Raw genomic sequence first — 21,120 nt, 5'->3', positions numbered from 1 at the left:
TCACTGAGGGCATGTAAGATGGCACAAGAACAAATAAAGGTGCTTGCATGAAAATATTTATCTTTTGTAGGCTTGTGCTTTGAAAATGAACTAGAATTCTATGGATAGAAACAGTCATGCTGTAAAAACAAAAGTTGGGTTAGATCCACTGTTGCATGAGTGGACTTCCACTCACTGTGCATGACTCCTGTTGGCACAATGGAACTTCCTTTCCCCTGCAGATCCCTGCGCCTTCCCCAAATCTGCTCCAGAGGGTCCTTCCAACCCTCCGGAGCAGATTTGGGGGGGCATATGTGAGTCTGCAAGGGGAGGGGAAATCTAGTCCGCTAGCAGATGACCAGCATTAGATCCAACCTGAACAAATAAACCATGGTTAAGTTACTGTTGTTGCTGTTTAAATGAACCTTCTTTCCTTTTTTTCTTGTTGGACAGTATCCTTACAGAGACTGTGATATCAGCAAAATCATGTTGCATCTCATCCATATAACAGTCAACACTCTAAACGCCCAGTATCACAGCTGCAAGCCTCATGCCTCAGCTGGCCCTTTGTACAGTGACAACAGCAACATAAGCAGATACAGTGAGAAGGAAAAAGGTATTATATAATATCAGACATGAATCCAAACTTCTGGGGTCTCTGGATGCCCTTGAAGAGGAGAGAACACCTTCTGGAATGTTTGGTCTCAATCCAGGAGACCAGCTTACCATGGCCTGAACTGGGTCCATGGAGCAATGGTTTTATTAATCAACTGTTGGTAAAATGTTTGGTCGTGGTTTCATTTGTAAGGGAACAAGAAAATACTGTTTATCTTTTTAAAAATATACAATATGAATATTTTCAGGACAATAAAAACATCAAAAAGCCTGTCAAGTGAATGGGGTGAGGAGAATCACCTGCTATAAGAACATAAGAAGAGCCCTGCTGGATCAGACCAAGGGTCCATCTCGTCCAGCATTCTGTTCACACAGTGGCCCATCAGCTGTCCATCTGGAACCCACAAGCAGGACATGAGCGCAACAGCACCCTCCCACCCATGTTCCCCAGAAACTGGTGTACATAGGCTCACTGCCTCTGGTACTGGAGGTAGCACAGAACCATCAGGGCTAGTAGCCATTGACAGCATTTCCCTCCAGGAATTTGTCCAACCCCCTTTTAAAGCCATCTAAATTAGTGGTCGTCACTACATCCTATGGTAGCGAATTCCATAGTTTATGTGCTGTGTGAAGAAGCCCTTCCTTTTATCTGTCCTGAATCTCCCACCAATCAGCTTCATAGGATGACCCCAGGTTCTAGTATTTTGAGAGTGGGAGAAAAATGCCTGCTATAAAGTCTGTATATGTTTGTTACAAAGTCTGTAGAGAGCCCCTATGCATATAACTGTACACTTAGAGGGCCCTCTTCACGTGATCTGGAGAGATCACTTGGAGAGAGCCTTCTGGAAATACAGTTGTACATGCAGGAGTTTCCTACTGATGTGATAATGAACATGTGTAGGTTGGGAGTGAAACCTGCTGCTGCAATCCCACTCCCCTTTATGTGCAATCATTAGAACATCTGAAAGATAATCAACAATCATAAAAAATGTAATTTGTTCTCACTTAAAAAAAAGTGTGGAAATCGTATGTATCATTTTAGTGTTCTGTTTAAACGAGAAAAAGAACAGAGGCAGCAAACTTGTAAATCAGAAAGAAAAACTCAGCATTAAGTTTAGGCTATCCTTGTCTTTTATAATGAAGAGAGAAACCTAACTCTTTTCATATTTGGGCATAAAAAATATAATGAATGAGGAATAGGAACAAAATATTCCTAAGGTTTTTGATCTAATAATTAACATCAGCATTTCAGGCAAGATAAATGACTTATATGTAAAATCTTAGCATTTCAAAGTATCATTGAATTAGGCTACTGGTTCACAATTTATTTTGCAAATTGTAGCAAATGTGTGTTACAGAGTGCCCATAGATAGATAGATAGATAGATAGATAGATAGATAGATAGATAGAACGTCAGTTGCTGGTTTAGAGTATTTCCCGAAGAGTTTGGGAAAACAGAGACTTCCTTTTTACCCAATATTACACTTGATACCTCAAGCTGATCTGATGTCACTTTTAATAACATCCTCAGAAGACTTGCCCAAGAGGCTATCCTTGGAGAACAAAGGAGAAAATGAATAAAAACGGACAGATATATGTGGGATATTTTTTTTTGGCCTCATGTGTTATTTCCCCACATCAATACCTCTTCAGCTTTGCTGCACACTTGCATCAGAATTGCAGGTTTGAAGAACTGAAGAATAAAATAATGCCTGTTGCCAGCTGAATTCACACATCCTGGGCAAATCATGTACCCTTCTGAGGCTGGGGCTTTATGATATCTGAATTCAATTGGTCAGCAAGAGTCATTGTGTGATTTGTTGTAGGCTTTCAGCAGTCTGAGGGGAAAAGACTTCACTGGAAGCTGTGGTGGCATCTGAATTCCAGGAGGCAGTGTTATTTTCCCTATTCTAGCCGCAGGAAGCAGTGGAACATTGGTGGCAGTTTTCCCACGTGGGTTGCTGGGCTGACTCGGTGGAAGCTGCTTTATTAGGGTGGTCATGCATCCTCCTTGGGGAGGGGTTGTGGCTCAGTGGTAGAGCACCCGCTTTGCATGCAGAATGTCCCAGGTTCAATCCCCGGCATCTCCTGGTAGGGCCGGAAAGAATCCTGCATGAAACCCTGCAGAGCCACTTCCAGTCAATGGCGACAGTACTGGGCTAGATGGCCGGATGGTCTGATTCAGTATAAGGCAGCTTCCTATGTTTTTGTGTACTTTACAGAGGACAGTCCTCTATTTGAAGGAGCCTGCTGTTTGAAGTTCTGTCCAGTCCAAGGCTGGTTTAAAGATAAAGAGCAGTTACTGTACATCATATTGCATCATATTCATGTAGCAGACGTGTGCCGGACTTGGAAGTTCTGGACATATTCTCACTCTGCCATGAAGTTCACTGGTTAATCTTGGCCCTGGCAATAACTCTTAGCCTAACCTACATCAAAGGGTTGTGGTGAAGATAAAATGAGGGGGAGACATCTCAGCTGCCTGAATTGTTTTGAGGAAAGCTGGGCTACAAATATACATTTTTTTAAAAAGAAAACACTTAAGAAGAGAACATTATTTCTTAGGCTTCAGTGTGCTGTTCTAGGATGTTTGAATGGGATTTCAGAGGGTTTTTTTTAAAAAAACTTCCACTAGGGAACAGACACCAGCTTCTTTTGAAGGAAACCCAAACTCTTTATTTTTGGCTGTAATGCAACTGAGGGCCAGAGCCCTCAGCAGGACTGGCCCATAACATTCTGTTGCCTGAGGCAAAGAACAAGATGGCATTTCCCATTCAGCTTACAGAAGCTGATTAGGTTGACAGCTGAATCTTATTTTGACACTAGCACAGCATCCTCTTGAGGACAGTGGGCTAACTTAGGGGCTGCCGGTCAGGTCGTGTGGCCCATATAGCTCCATCCTCCAACATCTTGCCACCACTCCCTGCCCCTAGCATCTGGCGCCTGAGGCAGCTATCTAATGGTAGGGACAGCCCTGGTCAACAGCTGTCTTAAGAACCACTAGGGGTTTCTTCTTCCCACGCTGTTTTAGGAAGCAGATGGCCCTTCCTCCAAATGTTAACGCTCAACTCCCCAACAGTACTGTTCGCATATTCTTTACCCCACAGGAGGTGTGCTGTGTGTTTTGTGTAATGCTGCAGGGATACAGCTTTAGGAAAACTTGTTTGAAAATATCTGACCTTTTAAAAAATGTGAGGATCAATATGTACGTCGATCAATAAACTGTTTCATATGTGATATGTTTCCATTTGCTGCAGAATAATACTGATTTCTCTCTTTCAAGCAGAGGAAGACAGCGTCTTTGATGAATCTGACATTCATGATACGCCCACTGGAACAGGCAATAAAGAGTCACAAACTTTCTTTGCAAGGCTGAAAAGAATTGGGGGCAGCAAAATGGTGAAATATCAGCCGGTTGAGATGAACGCTCAGAGAAGTATGACACTTTTTTTTAAAATTAAAAGAAATTCTAAATGTAATTGGGCATCTTTCATACTAGATATTTCTCTTTTTGTGAATTTCAAAACATTTAACTAAACAGACATGTATATCACTGTGCTGTATCTTAACAAGAGATGTGCAAAGAAGGATTGTGGTTATTAAGGTGTATTGGGCAACTCTGAACATAGTTTTAATGTTCTATATATTTTAAATTGTTTTATTGTGTGTTGTTTGGTTTTAGTTTTTGTGAACCGCCCAGAGAGCTTCGGCTATTGGGCGGTATAGAAATAAATAAATAAATAAATAAATAAATAAATAAATAAAATAAATAGTTACCTTGACCTTGTGAGCAAGCATGACAAAATGGGTATCATAGAATTGGAGGGGGCCTTCTTGGTCATCTCTTTCATCCCCCTGCTTGATGCAGGAAATGCAGAGCTAGAGCACCCCTAACAGCTGAAGACTGGTTGAAGATTTCCACTGAGGAAGAGATGACCACCCTTCCAGTTAATTGGTTCCATTTTCAAACTGCTCCTACCAGTAGGAAGTTTCTCCTAATGTTCAATGGAAACCTGCCCTCCTGTAATCCTGTCCTCTGGGGCATTAGAGAACAAGTCTTTGCCCTCTTCTGTGTGATAGTCCTTCAGGTATTTGAAATGCTATCATGCCCTCCCTCACTCTTGTCTGCTATTCTACAGGCTAAATGTATCCATTTCTTTCAAGTCTTCCATTGGAACTTCTACAGTGGAGCATATTTCCATGTTACGCTAATGTGTAGATGTCAGGTGGGCCCAGATGTGGGGCAGGTGTGCCCAATGGACAAACATGATCCTGTTCCCTTTGCTCTATTTTATTTGGAGCCTTGTATGGGTTTCCCATTTTGGTTGTTGTGAATGAGTTACCTGGTCATATTCAGCCCCCAAATCCTCATCAAACAGCTGTGCTTGTAACCTCTGTCTGTCCAAAACACGTGTGGTAATAGATGTGGCTAATAACAGCATACAAAATACATTTATTTTGATGCTGCTGCTGGAGTATGCTCCTGCCTAAACTTTCTTTTTATTGTCTGTTTTGTATTCCCTCATCCTGATTAATCTGCATTTTTTTTTCACTTCGTCCTCGCCCCACGTACCTCCTGATTTCAGTCAGGCATCCATTCATTCTCAACATGTAGGACCAAATGTTTATCCCAATCTAGCAAGGGTGATCCATGCATTTGCCAGTGTGGATTTTGATGCACATCTAGACGTGCATCCCCCTCTGCCTCACAATGCTCACCTGAGTGCTGTTGACCCTGCTTTTGCACCTGGGGCTGCTAGCAGTTATGTGTGACTAGTTGCCTGGACTGGGGAGAAAAGGAGGTAAGGCATGAATGCAGGAACAAGATGAGAGAACCTCTAAGGTGCACTAAACTATAATTGACTCAGCCTAACATATTTCAATTGCAGTCTTTGTCAGGGGCGCTGTTAAACAAAACTCCCTGTAGAGGCTGTCCAACTTGCTTGGTCATTTCGTAACAGAGCGCATAGTTTTACAGTGTCCCTGACAAAGACTGTAATTGAAATCCATTGGGCTGAATGAATTATAATTACAGGTTCTCTCTTCTTGTTCCTGCAGCTAGATTGGAACCAGATTCTGTCAAGAGCACACAGCTGATTCTGTCTGTCTGTCTGTCTGTCTGTCTGTTTGTCTTTCTTTCTTTCTTTCTTTCTTTCTTTCTTTCTCTTTCTTTCTTTCTTTCTTTCTTTCTTTAATACCTAGTTTTCTAAATGTAGTGTCTTGTGCATTGGATTAAAAAAAAATATCTTCCCATTTCAAGAAAGTGGCATCAGAACAGACAGCTTTCAAGCAGATCTCAAGGCATGAATTCAGTAAACATCGAGAAAGATGGTGAGCCACACTCAATGAGCCACTGTTCAAGTCGCCATCTTGGTCTTTGTTTATTTAATTCACACATCATGAAATCTCAGAAAACTCACATTGGGCCCATCTTGAGCCAGTGCTGTTGTCATGTGGAACTACCCACATTGCTTCAATGTAACAATGAGATTTAAAAGCAGGGTTTGTGTCTAAAATGCCAGTAGTGCTTAGCAGTGAAAAGGCAAGAGTGTGGGGAACTGGTAGCCGAATGAAATAGCACTAGCTTTTTCTGTTTCAACCAGGTGATATAGAACTGGCTGAATATAGAGAAACGGGCGTATTGCAAGACAGTATTCTGCGCTGCGTGAGAGAAGAAAGCATTCAGAAAAAGAAACTGCGCTCTCTAAAACAAAAATCTCTTGACATAGGAAATGCAGACTCCCTGTTGTTTACATTAGACGAGCACCGTCGGAAGTCATGCATAGACCGCTGTGACTTGGAGAAGCCGCCCCTCCCTTCTGCTTGTATCGGACTGAGGCAGAACGATTATGGACGACCTCGGCAAAATTCCTCCACCAAGATGGAAGAGGAAGACATGGGGGAGAAAGAGACCCCCCCTGCCATCCCAGAGAAAACCCAAGCAAGGCGGAGACCTATCATTCCAGAAGTCAGGCTAAACTGCATGGAGCCCTACGAAGTGAAGGTGGATTCCCCAGCTAAATCCTTTCTTCTCAAGGAGGACTTAGATCTTATAGACCTTTCCTCTGATTCAACATCAGGGCCTGAAAAGCAATCAGTTGTTTCCAATTCAGACAGTGACTCATTGGTCTTTGAGCCCCTCCCTCCTCTCAGAATAGTGGAAAGTGATGAGGAAGAAACAGATGTCACAATCCAGCTGAATGATGGTGTCCCCAGTAAGATGGCTGCCTCCTCTCCATCGAGTCCCACCAGTGTCTCTGTGCTCAGTCTCAGTATAATCCCACTGGTGCAGTTCAGCATTGAAGATTGCTCCAAAGATATCACCCCTTCTGCAGCTCGCACTGTAGTGTCATTTGCGCAAGAGGAAACCCCCTCAGCTGTCCCTGAAGGTCCAAAAGATGTTGCTGAGTTAGCTAAGCCAGAAGAAATTCAAGAGGCACCCACGGGTAGCCCCCTGACGCTCAAGCAAAAACGTGATCTGCTGCAAAAGTCCTTTGCTCTTCCGGAGATGTCCATCGATGACAACTCTGAGTTATGCATAGAGGAAATTAAGCCTACGGGCCCTTTTCCCAGTTCAAGTGGGAAAACAGTCTTCATTAAGGTCCCCGAGGACTCTGAGAACCAAAGTGAAAGTGATAAGCTGGACGCCGGTGCAGAATCTGATATGGAACAGAAGCAGGAGGAAGAAGCTGAAGAGTCAGAATTTAAGATCCAAATCGTTCCGAGGCAGAGGAAGCAGAGAAAGATTGCAGTGAGCGCCATCCAGAGAGAATACCTTGACATTTCCTTCAACATCCTAGACAAGCTGGGGGAGCAGAAGGAGCCAGGTGAGCAGAACCTGGGGGGTTGTCCATCTGAAAATGATATGCTTTTCACACCGCTATTTTAGAGGAAAGAGAGAACTTCTGATATTGTTCTCTTTACCAGTGATGGGGGTGAGTTTGCAATGGGGGAAATTTGAAAAAGTAACTTCCCCAGTTCGAAAAGCCTCAAATCTGGGTATCGCTCACAATCAGTTAACCTCCAGTGATAATTAGCCCTCCCTGCCAGTTCCGTCACCCCTTTCCCAAGGAAAACACCATATCTGTGAGAAGGGAACTGGGTGGCAACTGGGAGGAGGGAAGGCTCACTAGAAACAAGGATGTCCTTGTAAATTCAGTCCGGGAGGCAGAGGAAAATGCAAATCCCATGCTCCCTGGCAGGAAATGATGTTCCTAAGTCTGCTCAGAAGTGTGTTTTTTCCAGTTGGTCAGGCTTCTGTTTTCTCTAGTGAGCCCTCTTTGCTGCCACTTATCCCCTGCCTGATCTCATAGGTAGCTTTAACTAATAAGTGGAATATAAATGTTGCTCCTTGCCTAGAACCAACCAAAACCCACCCTCTTATCCTGGAAGACTCCCATCATGAATCTATTCTGCTCTAGTCTCCTTAGTTTTATAAGATATGTCACCAAGTATAAAGCTATACTTGTAGCATACAGAAAGATCTATGTCAGAATTGTTGCCTTTACTGTTTACTACAGTGCCTAATGACGCAGTCACAGTTGTAATACCATCTTAGCTGGCTGACTAGGCTGTGGGAGGGGTCTTTCTAGTGTGCCTAGGGATCTTCCTAGTATGCCTAGAGCTTCAGAAATCATGTTCCAGCTTTCCTCACTCAACCACCCTTCTGGGGCCCTGATCTGAAGAGGTCCTGCTCGCTCGGCCTATGCATCTTCTCAGTATCACCTTTCAGCAACTTCATGCCTTCATATATACTCTCAGTACCAATCCTTCCCTACATCTTCCTGGACAACTCTTTTCTGTCCAATCCTCACAGCCAGTCACCTGGCCTTCTTGCATCAACACTGGCTTCATCTCCAGTAACTCTGGGGTTCCCATCTGGGACCTGCGTGCAAATGCTATCTATTTTACAGGCCCACCTTTAATACTTCAACTTCTGGATCCTTCTGTCTGTTGTTGGAAACTATTGCCCACTGTTGCATCACAATTACAACACTCCCCTCCCCCTCCCCAAAGTGTCCTGAAAAGCTTAGTTTTGTGTCAGCTACAGGCATAAAGTGAAAAACAGACTCAGGTCCATGAAAACAAAGCATTATGTAGACCAGGCTTTACCAACTTGGTACCCTCCAGATTATTTGGACTTCAGGTCCCATCAGCCCTAGCTAACATGGCCAATGTTGTGGAATGCGGGGAGTTGGAGTCCAAAATATCTGGAAGTCCAAAACATCCCCAAACACCAGTTTGGGGAAGGCTGATAGACTGTGTACTGAGCAGGTTATCCTAATATATGCTTTGCAAAAAGAGCCTCTTCACGCATATTTATTAAGTACTAGTGTGAAGGTTTGAGGCCTACAGAGGCAAGGAAAAGAAAAAGGTCAGGCTTAGGGGTCTGGAGGTTTTTTTGTTGGGAGAAGGTATCCCTGAGAGGAGTAGCTTCATTTCCCCGATTAAATTTCAGTTTCAATTCCCCAGTTAAGTTTCACTTCTTCAGGTTTGATGCAGTACTTTTGGTTTTGAGGGAGGAGGGTATATATATATATATATATATATATATATATATATAGAGAGAGAGAGAGAGAGAGAGAGCGCAAGAGCAGAGTCAGGGAGACCAGAGCCTGAAGAGGGAGCAGGAAGACACAGCCTAGAGAAGTCTAAGTGCAGCTAGGGTAAAGGAACTTGGTTTTACACTTTTATTTTCTCTTAACACCTTTGTATCACTCAGCTGTATTGTGTAAAAATCTTTAGTTGTAATTTGTTTGATTTAAATCTGCTAGTAAACGGTTGTGGTTAACCCTGGTGTCTAGAGTGTCAGTCAGCCCATGTCTACAGCCTAAACCCCATGTTACTGGGAAGGGGACATTTCAATGAAGGAAGGTGGGACTCTTAAGGAGGAGAGATGCTCAGGGGTGCAGGTCATAAGAGGTACCCTGACAACTAGCAAAAGGGCTGTTGTTATGACTGTGTGTATGTAAGGAGGCTTTATATATTGGAAAAACCTCTGTGTGTGCATGTGCAGTGCAACTATGCAAAACAAGGTTTGCACTTCTCTGTGGGATCCCTGTAAAGGTCAAGTTTTTCCTTCATTTGACAACAGTGTTCCCATGTGGAACACTTAACTTTTCTCATAGCCCTAAATAGTTTGGGTCCAGGTTATTTGAAGGACTACCTACATCCATATGAAGCTTTTAGATTGTCTTCAGAGACCTTGCCCTAGGGAATTCCCTTCCAAGAGATATATGGCTGGCTCTAGGGATGGTGCGGGAGTCTGAGGAGGGGGTGGAGTCCGACAGACTCCCCCGCCTCGGTCTGGCCTCCTGGACCCCACTCGCTGAGCTGTGGGGCACTGACGGACCTGGCTGCTGAATGCCCTGGAGCTCGGTGAGTGGCTGGGAGTGCTGCTGAGGACCCATCCTGCCTCTGCCAGCTGTCAAGGAGCCCTTGACAACCGGCGTGGGCAGGAGAGGCCTCGGCGGTGCCCCAGCACTCTAGTCCTGTCCTCGGCAGGAGGACAGGGCTAGAGCGCTGGTGGGGGGGTAACATGGTGAGGACTCGGCAGTCAAGCCTTTGTGCACATAAAGCACAAAGTCTTGACTGCCGGAGCCCTTGGCGTGGAGAGGAGGGGCAGTTCGGTGGGCAGGTGGGGCGAGCAGGTAGGCTCGCCAAGCAGGTCTGGGCCACGCGAGCTGGGGGGAGCAGCTTGTTGAGCTCCCCTGTGCCCTGGACAGAGATGAGTCCATCCGACCCTAGCTGGCTTCATCTGTAGCTGCTTTTGAAAGAGCTCCAAAGCATACTTGTTCTCTCTGTCTTTCAGTTGAGAAGGTTTCGTGCTATTTGTTGCAGTTAGCTATTTGAAACCACTGTATTTTATTTTAAATGTCTTATTTTTTTAAATCTATTTTTTAATTTTTATAAATGAAATAACCACTACCAACAATATAATAAGAATCTTCAGTTTTCAACATTACAGTATTCTAAGAAAAAGAAAAAAGGGAGGATAGCAAAAGAAGGAAAAGACAAAAAAGACAAAAGAAAAGAAAAGAATTATATTAAACTTCAATAAGAACAAACCAAATATTCAAACAGTCTTATAGCACAGGAATAGAAGCAAACAGCCCATTTCCATTGGCCATATATTACCATTCAGTTAACATGTACTAATGAACATTAAAGGTTTAGCCAACAAGGAATAGTAATAATAATAATCCCATAATGATATTAATAATAATAATATTAATAAAGAGGGGACAAAAAGAAGTTTAAGAAAAGGATTAAAACAGGAACAAATCATTTCTTAAATGTCTTTTTTTTTTACTTTGTTTAAAATCGTCACTTTTATAATTTGATACTGGATTTTCCTGGGGGGCAGGGGGACTATAAGTCACCTTGGAAAGACCATAGTCTTGAAAAGCGGCATAAAACTGGTTAAATAAAACCAATCGATTCAACAAATCAGTCGCGATGAATGACAAACATTTGCTTTTATGGAAGAAAGTAACTAACCTGCTCTGGTCCTCGGGTGTCCCCAGTCACTGAGAATCAAGGCTGCCCCACTCCGATTAGCTCTACCTGTTCCGCTGCGTAGCCCCACCCTCGGTTCTGTTTGCTGGTCATCCTAGAGTGTGGTGAAATGCAGGGAAAGCAGAACGTCAGAGGCCCTAGTGGAGATGCAATTTGCATCCCTCCACTGCACACCTTTTGGGATCCCTGCCAGTGATGCTCTGACTTGGATTGATGCTCTGACTTGGATTCCTGCATTGAGCAGGGGGTTGGACTCGATGGCCTTGTAGGCCCCTTCCAACCCTACCATTCTATGATTCTATGAAAGGGAGGGAGGGAGGTTTTTGTGCATAATGCACTGGCATCTCTTAAGTTTGGTGCTTTATTGTCCTCATAGGAGTGAATGGCAATTGTTCTCATATACAGGAGACAGTAAAAGGCTGCACTCCAGAAGGTTCTCCAGCAGCCTTCTGTGGAAAGCTAATTTCAAAGTGATATGGGGAGGAAAGGCCCCTTTCTTCTCACAAAGTCTCATATTTCTCCACAACCACCATTTGTGGCGCCAGATGGCCAGATGGCATATTGGGCAAGAAAAAAGTAAAAAAATGTGATGGAGAAAGGGAGGTTAATGAACAGTTGTTCACCAATTTTCAAAAGGAAAAGGGAGAGAGAGTCTGAGATGAAACACTGGTTTTCTTTGCAGATGCTTCAGCTAAAGTACTTTCAACCCTGGAAATGCCAAGGGAATCATCCTCTGCTCCGACGCTTGAAGCAGGTGTACCAGAGACAAGTAGTCACTCTTCCATATCAAGTAAGCTTTTCTCCCGGCTTTAAGGAGCAAAACTCAGTTGCTACACTTGTGCTTCTCACTATGTTTTGCCATCTGGTGCATCGCCTCCCTCCACTAATTTACGCTTGACCGAACGTTTATGTGCCTTGTGGGTGCAGTCTGATTACAATCAACTCCGCAAGCACTGGAGGGCTGCTGGCAATCTGTAATGGCAAGGTTTATAGTAATGTAATATGTAAGGCCTTGAGATATTTTACACCCCCCCCAATTCTTTATCAGTCACACTGCCTTTAAAAAATCAGATATTTATTGTGTGTTATCCAAAGCAGTTGTGTATTATTGTCAGCTACTTTGGAGGCCTGTCATCAGGCAGAAAGGTGAGATAAAAATAGTTCAAATAAATAAATAAAGAAAGAAAGAAGCACTAAAACTATTGGGACTGTTCACTATCATCAGCCATGATCTTTCCCAGTACAGATCCAGCTGCGCTGACGGTGCAGGCAGATCCAAGGACAGCCCCCGTTGGGTCCATCCATTACCCACACCGGTGTCTCAGGGGCGAGGGGTAGGAAAGGGATATTGCCATAGGGAGTAACCAGCACATTGTTTCCTGATTTGGACATACACACCATATGACAGTGGAATGGGACCCATCCTAAGGAAAGTGGCAATTTCACCGATCCAGTAATACATGAGCCAACTAACCAAAATATTTTTTTCCCTAACCTTCTTGGATCAGGTTGCTACATCCGGATATCACCATAACCAAATTCAGTGTTAATGAATAAAAGAAGAGTCATACTAGTTCAGACCAAAGGCCAAGTCCAGCATTCTATTCCCACAGTGGCCAACCAGATGCCCATGGGAAGCCCACAAGCAGGACATGAGTGCAATAGCACTCTCCACTCATGTTCCCCAGCAACTGGTATTTAGAGGCCAGTGCTAGCTCCACGTTTTGGCAGGCCCTTGGTCAAGACACCCTCACCCTCAGTGAGTCTACCTTCTCACTGGCATTGTTGTCTGCTGCTGCTCCTCCTCTTTCTCATCACTGCTCCCACTTGCTTGCTTGCCAGGCAGAGAGCCAGGGAGCAAGGAGGCTGCGGCATCTCCTGCTTCTCCTTCACACCACCACTTGTCTGGGCCGGAGTGAGAGGCAGACAAACAAGCAGGTTGCTATGGGGAAGGGGAGGAGCAGGTCTGGGGGGTTCTTGTCAGTGGGCCCTCTGCTGGGGTGTGGGCCCTCAGCACGTGCCTTGATGCCAGCCCTGTTAGAGGCATTCTGCTGGAGGTAATATATAGTCATCCTGAGTAGCAAACCTATCGTCCATTGCAGCACCTAGCCTTGGTTCATATCAGCTTGAACTATATGCCCAGGAGCAGAGAAGCTAAAACCGTTCAGGCTTCAGCACCATGTATACCCACTAAGAATAGCATCACTGTGGAAAGAGAATTACAGACTAGTTTTAAGTTCTTGAGAGAGAGAAAAGAAAGTGTGTATACAATATGATCTGGGAAAATTTGTTTATCAGAAATTGAAATACTATTCTTTACTGTCTCACCTGGACCTCAAATGAGAGAGATTCCTTTCAGTAACCACTGCCTCCCCCCCCCCAATATTTAAAATCAATGTTCTTGAGAAATCAGTTCAATAATTCTCAGAAAAGTCCAAACCAGTGCTCTGATAAGGAGGAATAGCCTGAGAAAGGCTTTAATTTCCATTATAAAAGCCAAGAAGGAAGTTCAGAACAGCCAATTTCCTATGTTTTTGACAGTCATATACACTCCGAGCAGTATTGTCTGCTCTGAAATTTTAATTGCTGTTCTTTCATTTGGGAAATTCTGTGTCTGATAAATGGATAAAGCCTTTATTTTAAACCATTGCACTAGAGAAGATGGAAATTATGTCCTCACCCAATTTGATGTGAAAGGCTGTTACTGAACAATTTTGTTTTTTAAAGGAAAGGAATCCTATATGAAATGGAACTGGAATTTGCATCTATTTCAGTAGCTCAAGTCAGGCTGGATAATTGTATTGTCACTGAATCAAACCAGCATTTTAAAAGTGCTCCAGAGTACTCAAAGGAGGGAACTGTATAAGTGTGGCAGAGGGCAACACTTCATATTGAAATACGTTCAAAATTGTTTCAGTGTGACATTCAGTAGCAGGTGCCACTGGAGATATGAAACTGGCTCCCATACTTACTGGCCGGGTTCACCTGATCAGAGAAGGAAAATAAGCTATTGTAGCTTATTTCCCCACCCTGGTCGCGCACCACGTCCTTACCATAATTACCCTTGCTGGGCGTGGCTTGTCATGTTGTTCGAACCCAGCAAGGGTGCGCTGGGGGGCTGGGTTACAAACCACCCCACAATCCTAGAAGCCATGGGTTGTGGGGTGGTTTGTAAACCCACCCACTGCGCACCCTATCAGTGTTACGTTCAGATGACACAACAAACCGTGTCCAGCAAAGGTAATTATGATAAGGACGTGGTGTGCGACCAGCACGCATGGAGTGGGAAAATAAACTACAGTGGATTATTTTCCTTCCCTGATGTGGGTTTATTTTCCTTCCCATCAAACCCAGTCAGTGATGAGGTGCACTCTGTCTCTCATCCAGGGGCCAAATCCTTCCAAACCCAGGGAGCATTTTGTATCCATGTACTGAAGTATGGATAGGGGCCGCGGTGGCTTAGTGGTTAAGACGCTGAACTGCAGACTGGAAGGTCGGCAGGTCAGCAGTTCGAGACCCGAGTGCTGCGTGACGGAGTGAGCTCCCGTCTTCAGTCCCAGCTCCTGCCAACCTTGCAGTTCGAAAGCAAGAAATTGCAAGTAGATAAATAGGTACCGCCTCGGCGGGAAAGGTAACAGCGTTCCGTGCACCTCGGTGTTCAGTCATGCCGGCCACATGACCACGGAAGCGTCTTTGGACAGCGCTGGCTCTTCGGCTTAGAAACGGGGATGAGCACCGCACCCTAGAGTCGGACACGACTGGTTGGGGACACCTTTACCTTTTTACTGAAGTATGGACTGCCCTGCGGTAGAGAAGAGGGCTTAAAAAACCTCCAATCCATCTGGAGAATACACACATATTTATCATCATCACCATTGCACGCCTAGAGAATCTTCTCAGGAATGTTGCCGCCCTTTCAATGATTTTGATTAATTTGGTAGTCTCACCAACATTTTCAAATCCTTAATTTTCTATGTTCATTTGGGAATTCAGGGCATATCCTCTTCCGTATTTCTAATCCCATTTCATATATTTATTTGTATGCTGCTTTTCCACAAAATTGCGCCCAAAGCCACTCAGAGCATAACAAATAAACAGCAGAGCGTATAATAATTTTTAACAACATATCAAATCAACAACAGCAGATGTAACAGCATTTTAAAAAATAAAATAGGAACAATTACAAATAGCCATTTTGTTGATGGCTAAATACATAATAAAAACATCAATACATACTGTATAATATCAAATAGAACAGTACAAATAAACTAACCTAATCCAAGAGCTTAGCAGTAAGCAAGAGAAAGAATAAAGCATAATACAGAAACATACAAAAGCACTCCCCACAAAGATTAATAAATCTCCATTGCTCAAAGGCAACAAGGGTGTCGCCACAATTAACAGGGCCAAGGGTGGGCATGCTTGGGCACCTGCTGAGGGCCCACTCCTCGGCGGGGGCCCACTGACAGGAGCCCCATGGACTTGCTCCTCCTCTTCACCACAGCAAGCTGCTTGTTCACCTGCCTCTCGCTCTGGCTCAGAGAACAGTGGGGGAGAGAAGGTGGAGCACTAGATGGCACCCCTTGCTTGCTCACTGGGTCTGTGCCGGTCAAGCAAGCAAGTGGGAGCAATGATGAGAAAGAGGAGGAGGAGCAACAGAAGGTGGGCTCACTGAGCGAGGGGCTCTCTGAGGGTGTCTTGCTCAAGGGTCCTCAAAAACCTGGAGCTGGCACTGCCACTCAGCCTACAAACAATTGCTGGCAGCCACATCGCTCACTTGCTGCAGCCTTCCTCCCAGCAGTCATCCGGGCCTCCTCTGACAATCCCTTCCCCACCTCTCACCTGGGGAGACAGAGATGACCAGTCCTTCAAGCTTCACATGCACCAGAGTTTTGACATTACTTAGTCTTTCTTCACCAAGCACCCCTCCCAGCACGGATCTTCAGGCATTAGGCTTTTTAGGCTTCACGGTGGTGGGGTGAGGCAGGTGGAAATGCTTGGCCCCTTGATGTTAGTCTCTCCCCATCGAGCACTTCATTAGAATTGTGAGAACATAAAAGTTGCCATTGTGGGTCCAGCATTCAGTTTCCAGCAGTGGCCAACCAGATACCTCCAGGAATCTTGCAAGCAGGACATTAAGGTAATAGCCCTTCTTCTTGTCCCTAGCTGTATGTTTTGAGTTAGGCTGGGATTAGTTTCTTGAGTAGCTTCCTCTCCTTGTTTCATTGTGATTTCAAAATAGATTTATCAGCCAAGAGCTTGATGGTAGAACTTGTCTTACGGTCTGTTGATATCAGCGGCAGGAAACCTGCTGCCCTGCAGATGCTTTGGACTACAACGGTGATCAGCCGGAGCCAGCATGGCCAATGATCAGGGATTATTGTATTTGTAGTCCAAAATAAATAAAGGTTTATTTATCCATTTATTTATTTAGAGTATTTTTATCCCACTCTTCAGCCAAACAGCTCCCGGAACAGCTTACAAATATTTAATAAATGAAGACAGTCCCTGCCCACAGGCTTACCATCTCAAAAGACATGATACAAAAGGAAAAAGGAAAAAGGAGGGAAGAGGAAGGGAGTATTAAGTCTTTTAGGGGGGCTGGTGGAGTGGTCATCTCCCTCAGTACAGCCTGCTGGAATGGCTGGTGGTGGCAACAGTTGAGGGAGGAGGAGCCTTCATGGGGGAGGCCTTTCAAGAAGGGCTAGTGGAATGGCCTTGCTTCCCCTTCTCAGCTCCCTTAGCAAAGCCTCAGGTTGCCTACCCTTGCTCTATATACTGATCTGCCTTATATAGGATTTGGATCCCTTTACCCACTACTGTCAACCCTGACTGGCAGCATCTCTTCTGACAGAGGTTTCCCCAGTTGTGTGATCCTTCAACTGGAGATACCATGGCCTCCATCCAATATCACGCAAGTGGACCTCCGGTTGCGCAGCTGGGCTGTCCCTTCCTCTCCTTTCCCCTGCACCCGCTGTGAATCTCCAAATCTGCTCCAGAAGTTTCCCCAGCCTTCTGGAGCAGATTTGGGTGTGTGCATGGGGGCCTGCAGTGGGGAAGGGTGATCTATTCTGCCAGCAGCGTCCATTCTGCTGCCAGGCAGACATGATTGGATAGGACCCCATGGGACAAGTGAAGGAACATGGACATGCAAAACATGCATGACTGAGCTACAACCCATTCTCCTGGGTAGAGCAGGTTCTTTTGATTAAAATGATGCAGGCAAGCAACTAGTGCTCAATATGGAAAGGAAAGCAATGATACCTGAATGATATTTACAATCACATAATTGCATGAAGCCTCCTCCTTAATTTCTGACTTGCAGCTCAGTTCCGACAGATGAAAAGGGGCTCTCTGGGAGCACTGACCATGAACCAGCTAATGAAGAGGCAGCTGGAACACCAGTCTAGTGCTCCCCATAATATCAGCACGTGGGACACTGGTAAGTATAGAACTGTATATTGCTGTCGTTCTTGCCCCATAGGGTACTCAGTTGCTGCTTGTTGTGTTGAAGTGGTGCTGCAAAATCTTTTACTACATAAAAGAAGCCTGGCTTAGCACCAAGCCAGCATCAAGACTATAATACTTTTGGCAGGGCAGCCATTTTCCTTTTGTAAATGGCCTAGTTATAGGTATACTTTGCTTAAACTTGGAATACCGCAAGAGCCTCCAGAACGTAAGACCATAGGAAGAGCTGTGCTGGATCAGACGACGAGCCTGTCTAATCCAGCATTATGTTATCACAGTGGCCAACCCGATGCCTATGGGAGGCCCACAAGCAGGGCATGAGTGCAGTAGCACCTTCACGCTCGTATTTCCTAGCAGCTAGTATTGGGAGACATGCTGCCTCTGATGCTGGAGTTAATATAGCCATCATAAGAACATGAGAAGAGCCATGATGAATCAGATGAAAAGCCTATCTAGTCCAGCAATCTATTCACACATTGGCCAACCAGCTGCCTGTGGGAAGCCCACAAATGGGATGTGAGTACAATAGCACCCTCCCGCCCATAGAATCATAGAATAGTAGGGTTGGGAGGGACCTATAAGACCATCAAGTCCAACCCCCGGCTCACTGCAGGAATCCAAGTCAAAGATCCCCGACAGATGGCTGTCCAGCCAGCCTCATCTTGAATGCCTCCAGTGTGGGAAAGCCCACCCACCCTCACCCCCTAGGTAATTGGTTCCATTGTAGTACCGCTTTCTCCAGCAACAGATATTCAGACACATATTGCCTCTGAGACTGGAGGTAATCTATAGCCACCATGACGAGGAGCCGTTGATGGCTTTATCCACCATGAATTTGTCTAAGCCCCTTTTAAAGTTCGTGGCCATTCCCACTTTTTCCATGGCACTAGCAAGTGCTAGTTATGTTGCACGAGCATTGGTTGACGCTAGCACAATGTCTTTAGTGCTGGTGCTGGAAAACCATTGGATACTATCCTATGTTTATATATTAATGATCAAAACACCCGCTAGTTTAAAAGGCTCTTTCATGTTAGTCCATATGCCCCAAAGCCCAGAAACTGGAAGCTAAGGCTGATGCCTTATCTGACGTGCCCCATGATCAGTGATGATGCTGTGCAATGTCACAAAATTGCGCCTGCTTCCAACTTACCCTCCATACACCCAGAGTTTGCCTTGGTCTTTCAGGCCCAAACAAATCTAAACAAATGATATGCATGCTACATTAACTCAGCTGGAGTACAGTTATGGAAACTGGGGAGCCTGTCTCTGCTCACCAGACACTGGCTCCTCCTATGTCAGCCCTTTCTCTTAATACCTGCAGGTGCAACTTGGCAGGATGAAGGAGATCTGTGAATTGGATCCCCCACTGTTTGGAAAAACTGCATCACAGCTGCAGTGTGTGCAAGTGATTCAGATCTGTCCTCCAGTGGATTAACTCTTTCCCTGCTGTGCCATTTTCCTGATAAACATAATCCCCCAAAGCTGCATGTGTTTTCTGGGGAAACAACCTGTGACTATTCTTCTTTTGTTGTTTCTTTTTATATGAGTAGGGAGGGTCATATTTATGGAGCTCTTCCATCATGTCTCGTTTAGCCCTTAGAAACAAAAAAAATAAAATAAAAGGCTAGAACTCAGGTTGGTGTGCCTCAATTACTTTCTATAGGCATGGAGAGCAAAAGTTATTCTTTTGGGACAAGAGAGGAAGAGGTAACGCCCACTCCTTCTTACCCACCTGATTGAGCTTCCCCATTGCTTTCAAAGTGGCTTGCTTTATTGCCCCCTCCCCCCAGGAGCAGCAGGGAGTTATGCCACCTATGGGAACTTTAAGTAGAGCTTGATGACACCTAAGGCCCTCCAGAAGTTGTTGGACGCCGGTCAGCCCCAGCTAGATTATCAGGGATGACAAGAGTTGTAGTTCAAACATCTGGACGGCCATACAGGTTCCCCACCCCTGCCCTATGGTATGGTTGAGGGGTGGGTGCAAGGTAGATCAGGATCTATTGTTAGATGTCTGGATGGGGTAGAGGTATACCTGGTGCCAACTTTACTAACATTTTGGCACCAGACTAAGACCTGTTGTTTACCTAGGCATTTATGAGCAGTTAATTGCTGCCGCAGAGAGTAGGACTGGATCTGTTGTTGCTTATTTGTTTTCTTTGCTGACTATTTATTGGTTTTATTAGTGGTTTATTTCTTGTAATTTATTGTTGGTGTTTTAATACTGTTATTATCTGCCCTGGGATGTTTATGAAGGGTGGGATATAAATGGAATGAGAGAGGGAGCAATCCTACCTTGATCGACAGTCGCCTCCAAGCCCGGGGGCGACCGCCTATCCAGTGCAGGGTGGGAGGAGTGGTGAGGAGTGGATCTCCTCCTTGCTCCCCCTGCCTGGCTTTTGCAGCTAGACAGCCAATTTTGGCTGTCTAGCAGCGGGACCTCGGAGTGCGGGAAGTGGCAGCCAGACAACACATAGGATGTGTCATACTGGATTTCCAACTTCCCCACCCCAGCACGCCCCAGGGCACGCCCCATTTTTGCTGCTCCATGCTCCTCTTCTGAGAGCGGAGCATGGGGCCATTCCGTGCTGCCTATGAGGCAGCACAGGAGGGGAGGAGGTCAGTTCTCAGGGAACCGACCTATCTTATGGCATCTAGCCACTGACTAGCGGCCATAGGATTGTGCCCTAACTAACTAAACTAGATAGGTAAGGGTTTCTGACTTTCAGCTGTGTAACAATAGCAATGACTAACAGTACAATCTTATATGTGTCTACTCAGAAATAAGCCCCATTGAATTCAATGGGGCTTACTCCCAGGTAAGTGGGTATAGGATTGTAGACTCTAAAAGGCTTTCCTCTTTAAAAGTAGGTTGCTGAATAAGAATGGTTTGGGGAAAACCAGGAGTAGATTTTTGTGTGAAAGGATTTGTGAGCTTGGTTCTGGTACTGATCACCAGTTCCTGGGCTGAGCATGTGGTCAGAGACACCCTTGTCCTTAATTCTTAGAATATGTCCACCCACCTGGGCCACCATTTTGCACCTGGCTCAGGTTGTTGGACTTCAGGGTAAAAAGCAAAGTAGATCCTGCAAGCCAGACATCAGCTCACTGTTGCACTAGTTTATACAAGTTGTGCAGTTTTACGATGAAGTTCTTCATCCTTGTCTCATTGTCCTCACTCGAAATGAAATGAAGACATATTGGGTATTTTTTTTAAGTGAAGTGTGTCTCTACTAACCATGCTAACCATTTATTAAATGTTTGGTTCTCAGTCTCATTCCCCTATCCCAAAAGTTACGTAAATATCCCGTGTATGTCTCAGTCCACTGATGATTCTATAGAATGATAGATTCCCGCACATTACAGACACCAGATGTTTCACTGCAGTTATCTGCCAAAATTCTGCATTCTGGGATTTCAGCAGTGAAGCAGGAAGCACCAGGAGAATTTCAGCAATGGAAAGCCAGAGAAATGTTTGTTGTCAGATTAGCTGATACATAAGGCTCAGAAATGGGTGTTTAACTTAGAATCAGTTTGGTTCTC

The 21,120-nt window shown here is 44.9% G+C and overlaps 1 protein-coding gene across 2 annotated transcripts in view; it reads left to right on the top strand.

The window, feature by feature from the left end:
- Positions 1-21,120, top strand: part of UNC79 (unc-79 subunit of NALCN channel complex) — a 222,922-nt gene that overhangs the window by 108,596 nt on the left and 93,206 nt on the right. Inside the window, exons 30-34 of one of the 2 annotated variants that reach the window (XM_084840226.1) lie at positions 433-595; positions 3,878-4,030; positions 6,198-7,421; positions 11,795-11,902; positions 17,438-17,554. In XM_084840226.1, coding sequence (XP_084696352.1) covers positions 433-595; positions 3,878-4,030; positions 6,198-7,421; positions 11,795-11,902; positions 17,438-17,554 — 1,765 coding nt within the window. The remainder of the gene's footprint in view (positions 1-432; positions 596-3,877; positions 4,031-6,197; positions 7,422-11,794; positions 11,903-17,437; positions 17,555-21,120) is intronic. The other variant, XM_084840236.1, reaches the window with a different exon arrangement.

The sequence above is a fragment of the Heloderma suspectum genome, chromosome 1 (genome assembly GCF_057233095.1).
Source record: "Heloderma suspectum isolate Gila_16-S chromosome 1, 16-S_ref, whole genome shotgun sequence".
Taxonomy (NCBI): Eukaryota; Metazoa; Chordata; class Lepidosauria; order Squamata; family Helodermatidae; genus Heloderma; species Heloderma suspectum.
This window is presented reverse-complemented; position numbering and strand designations above follow the sequence as displayed.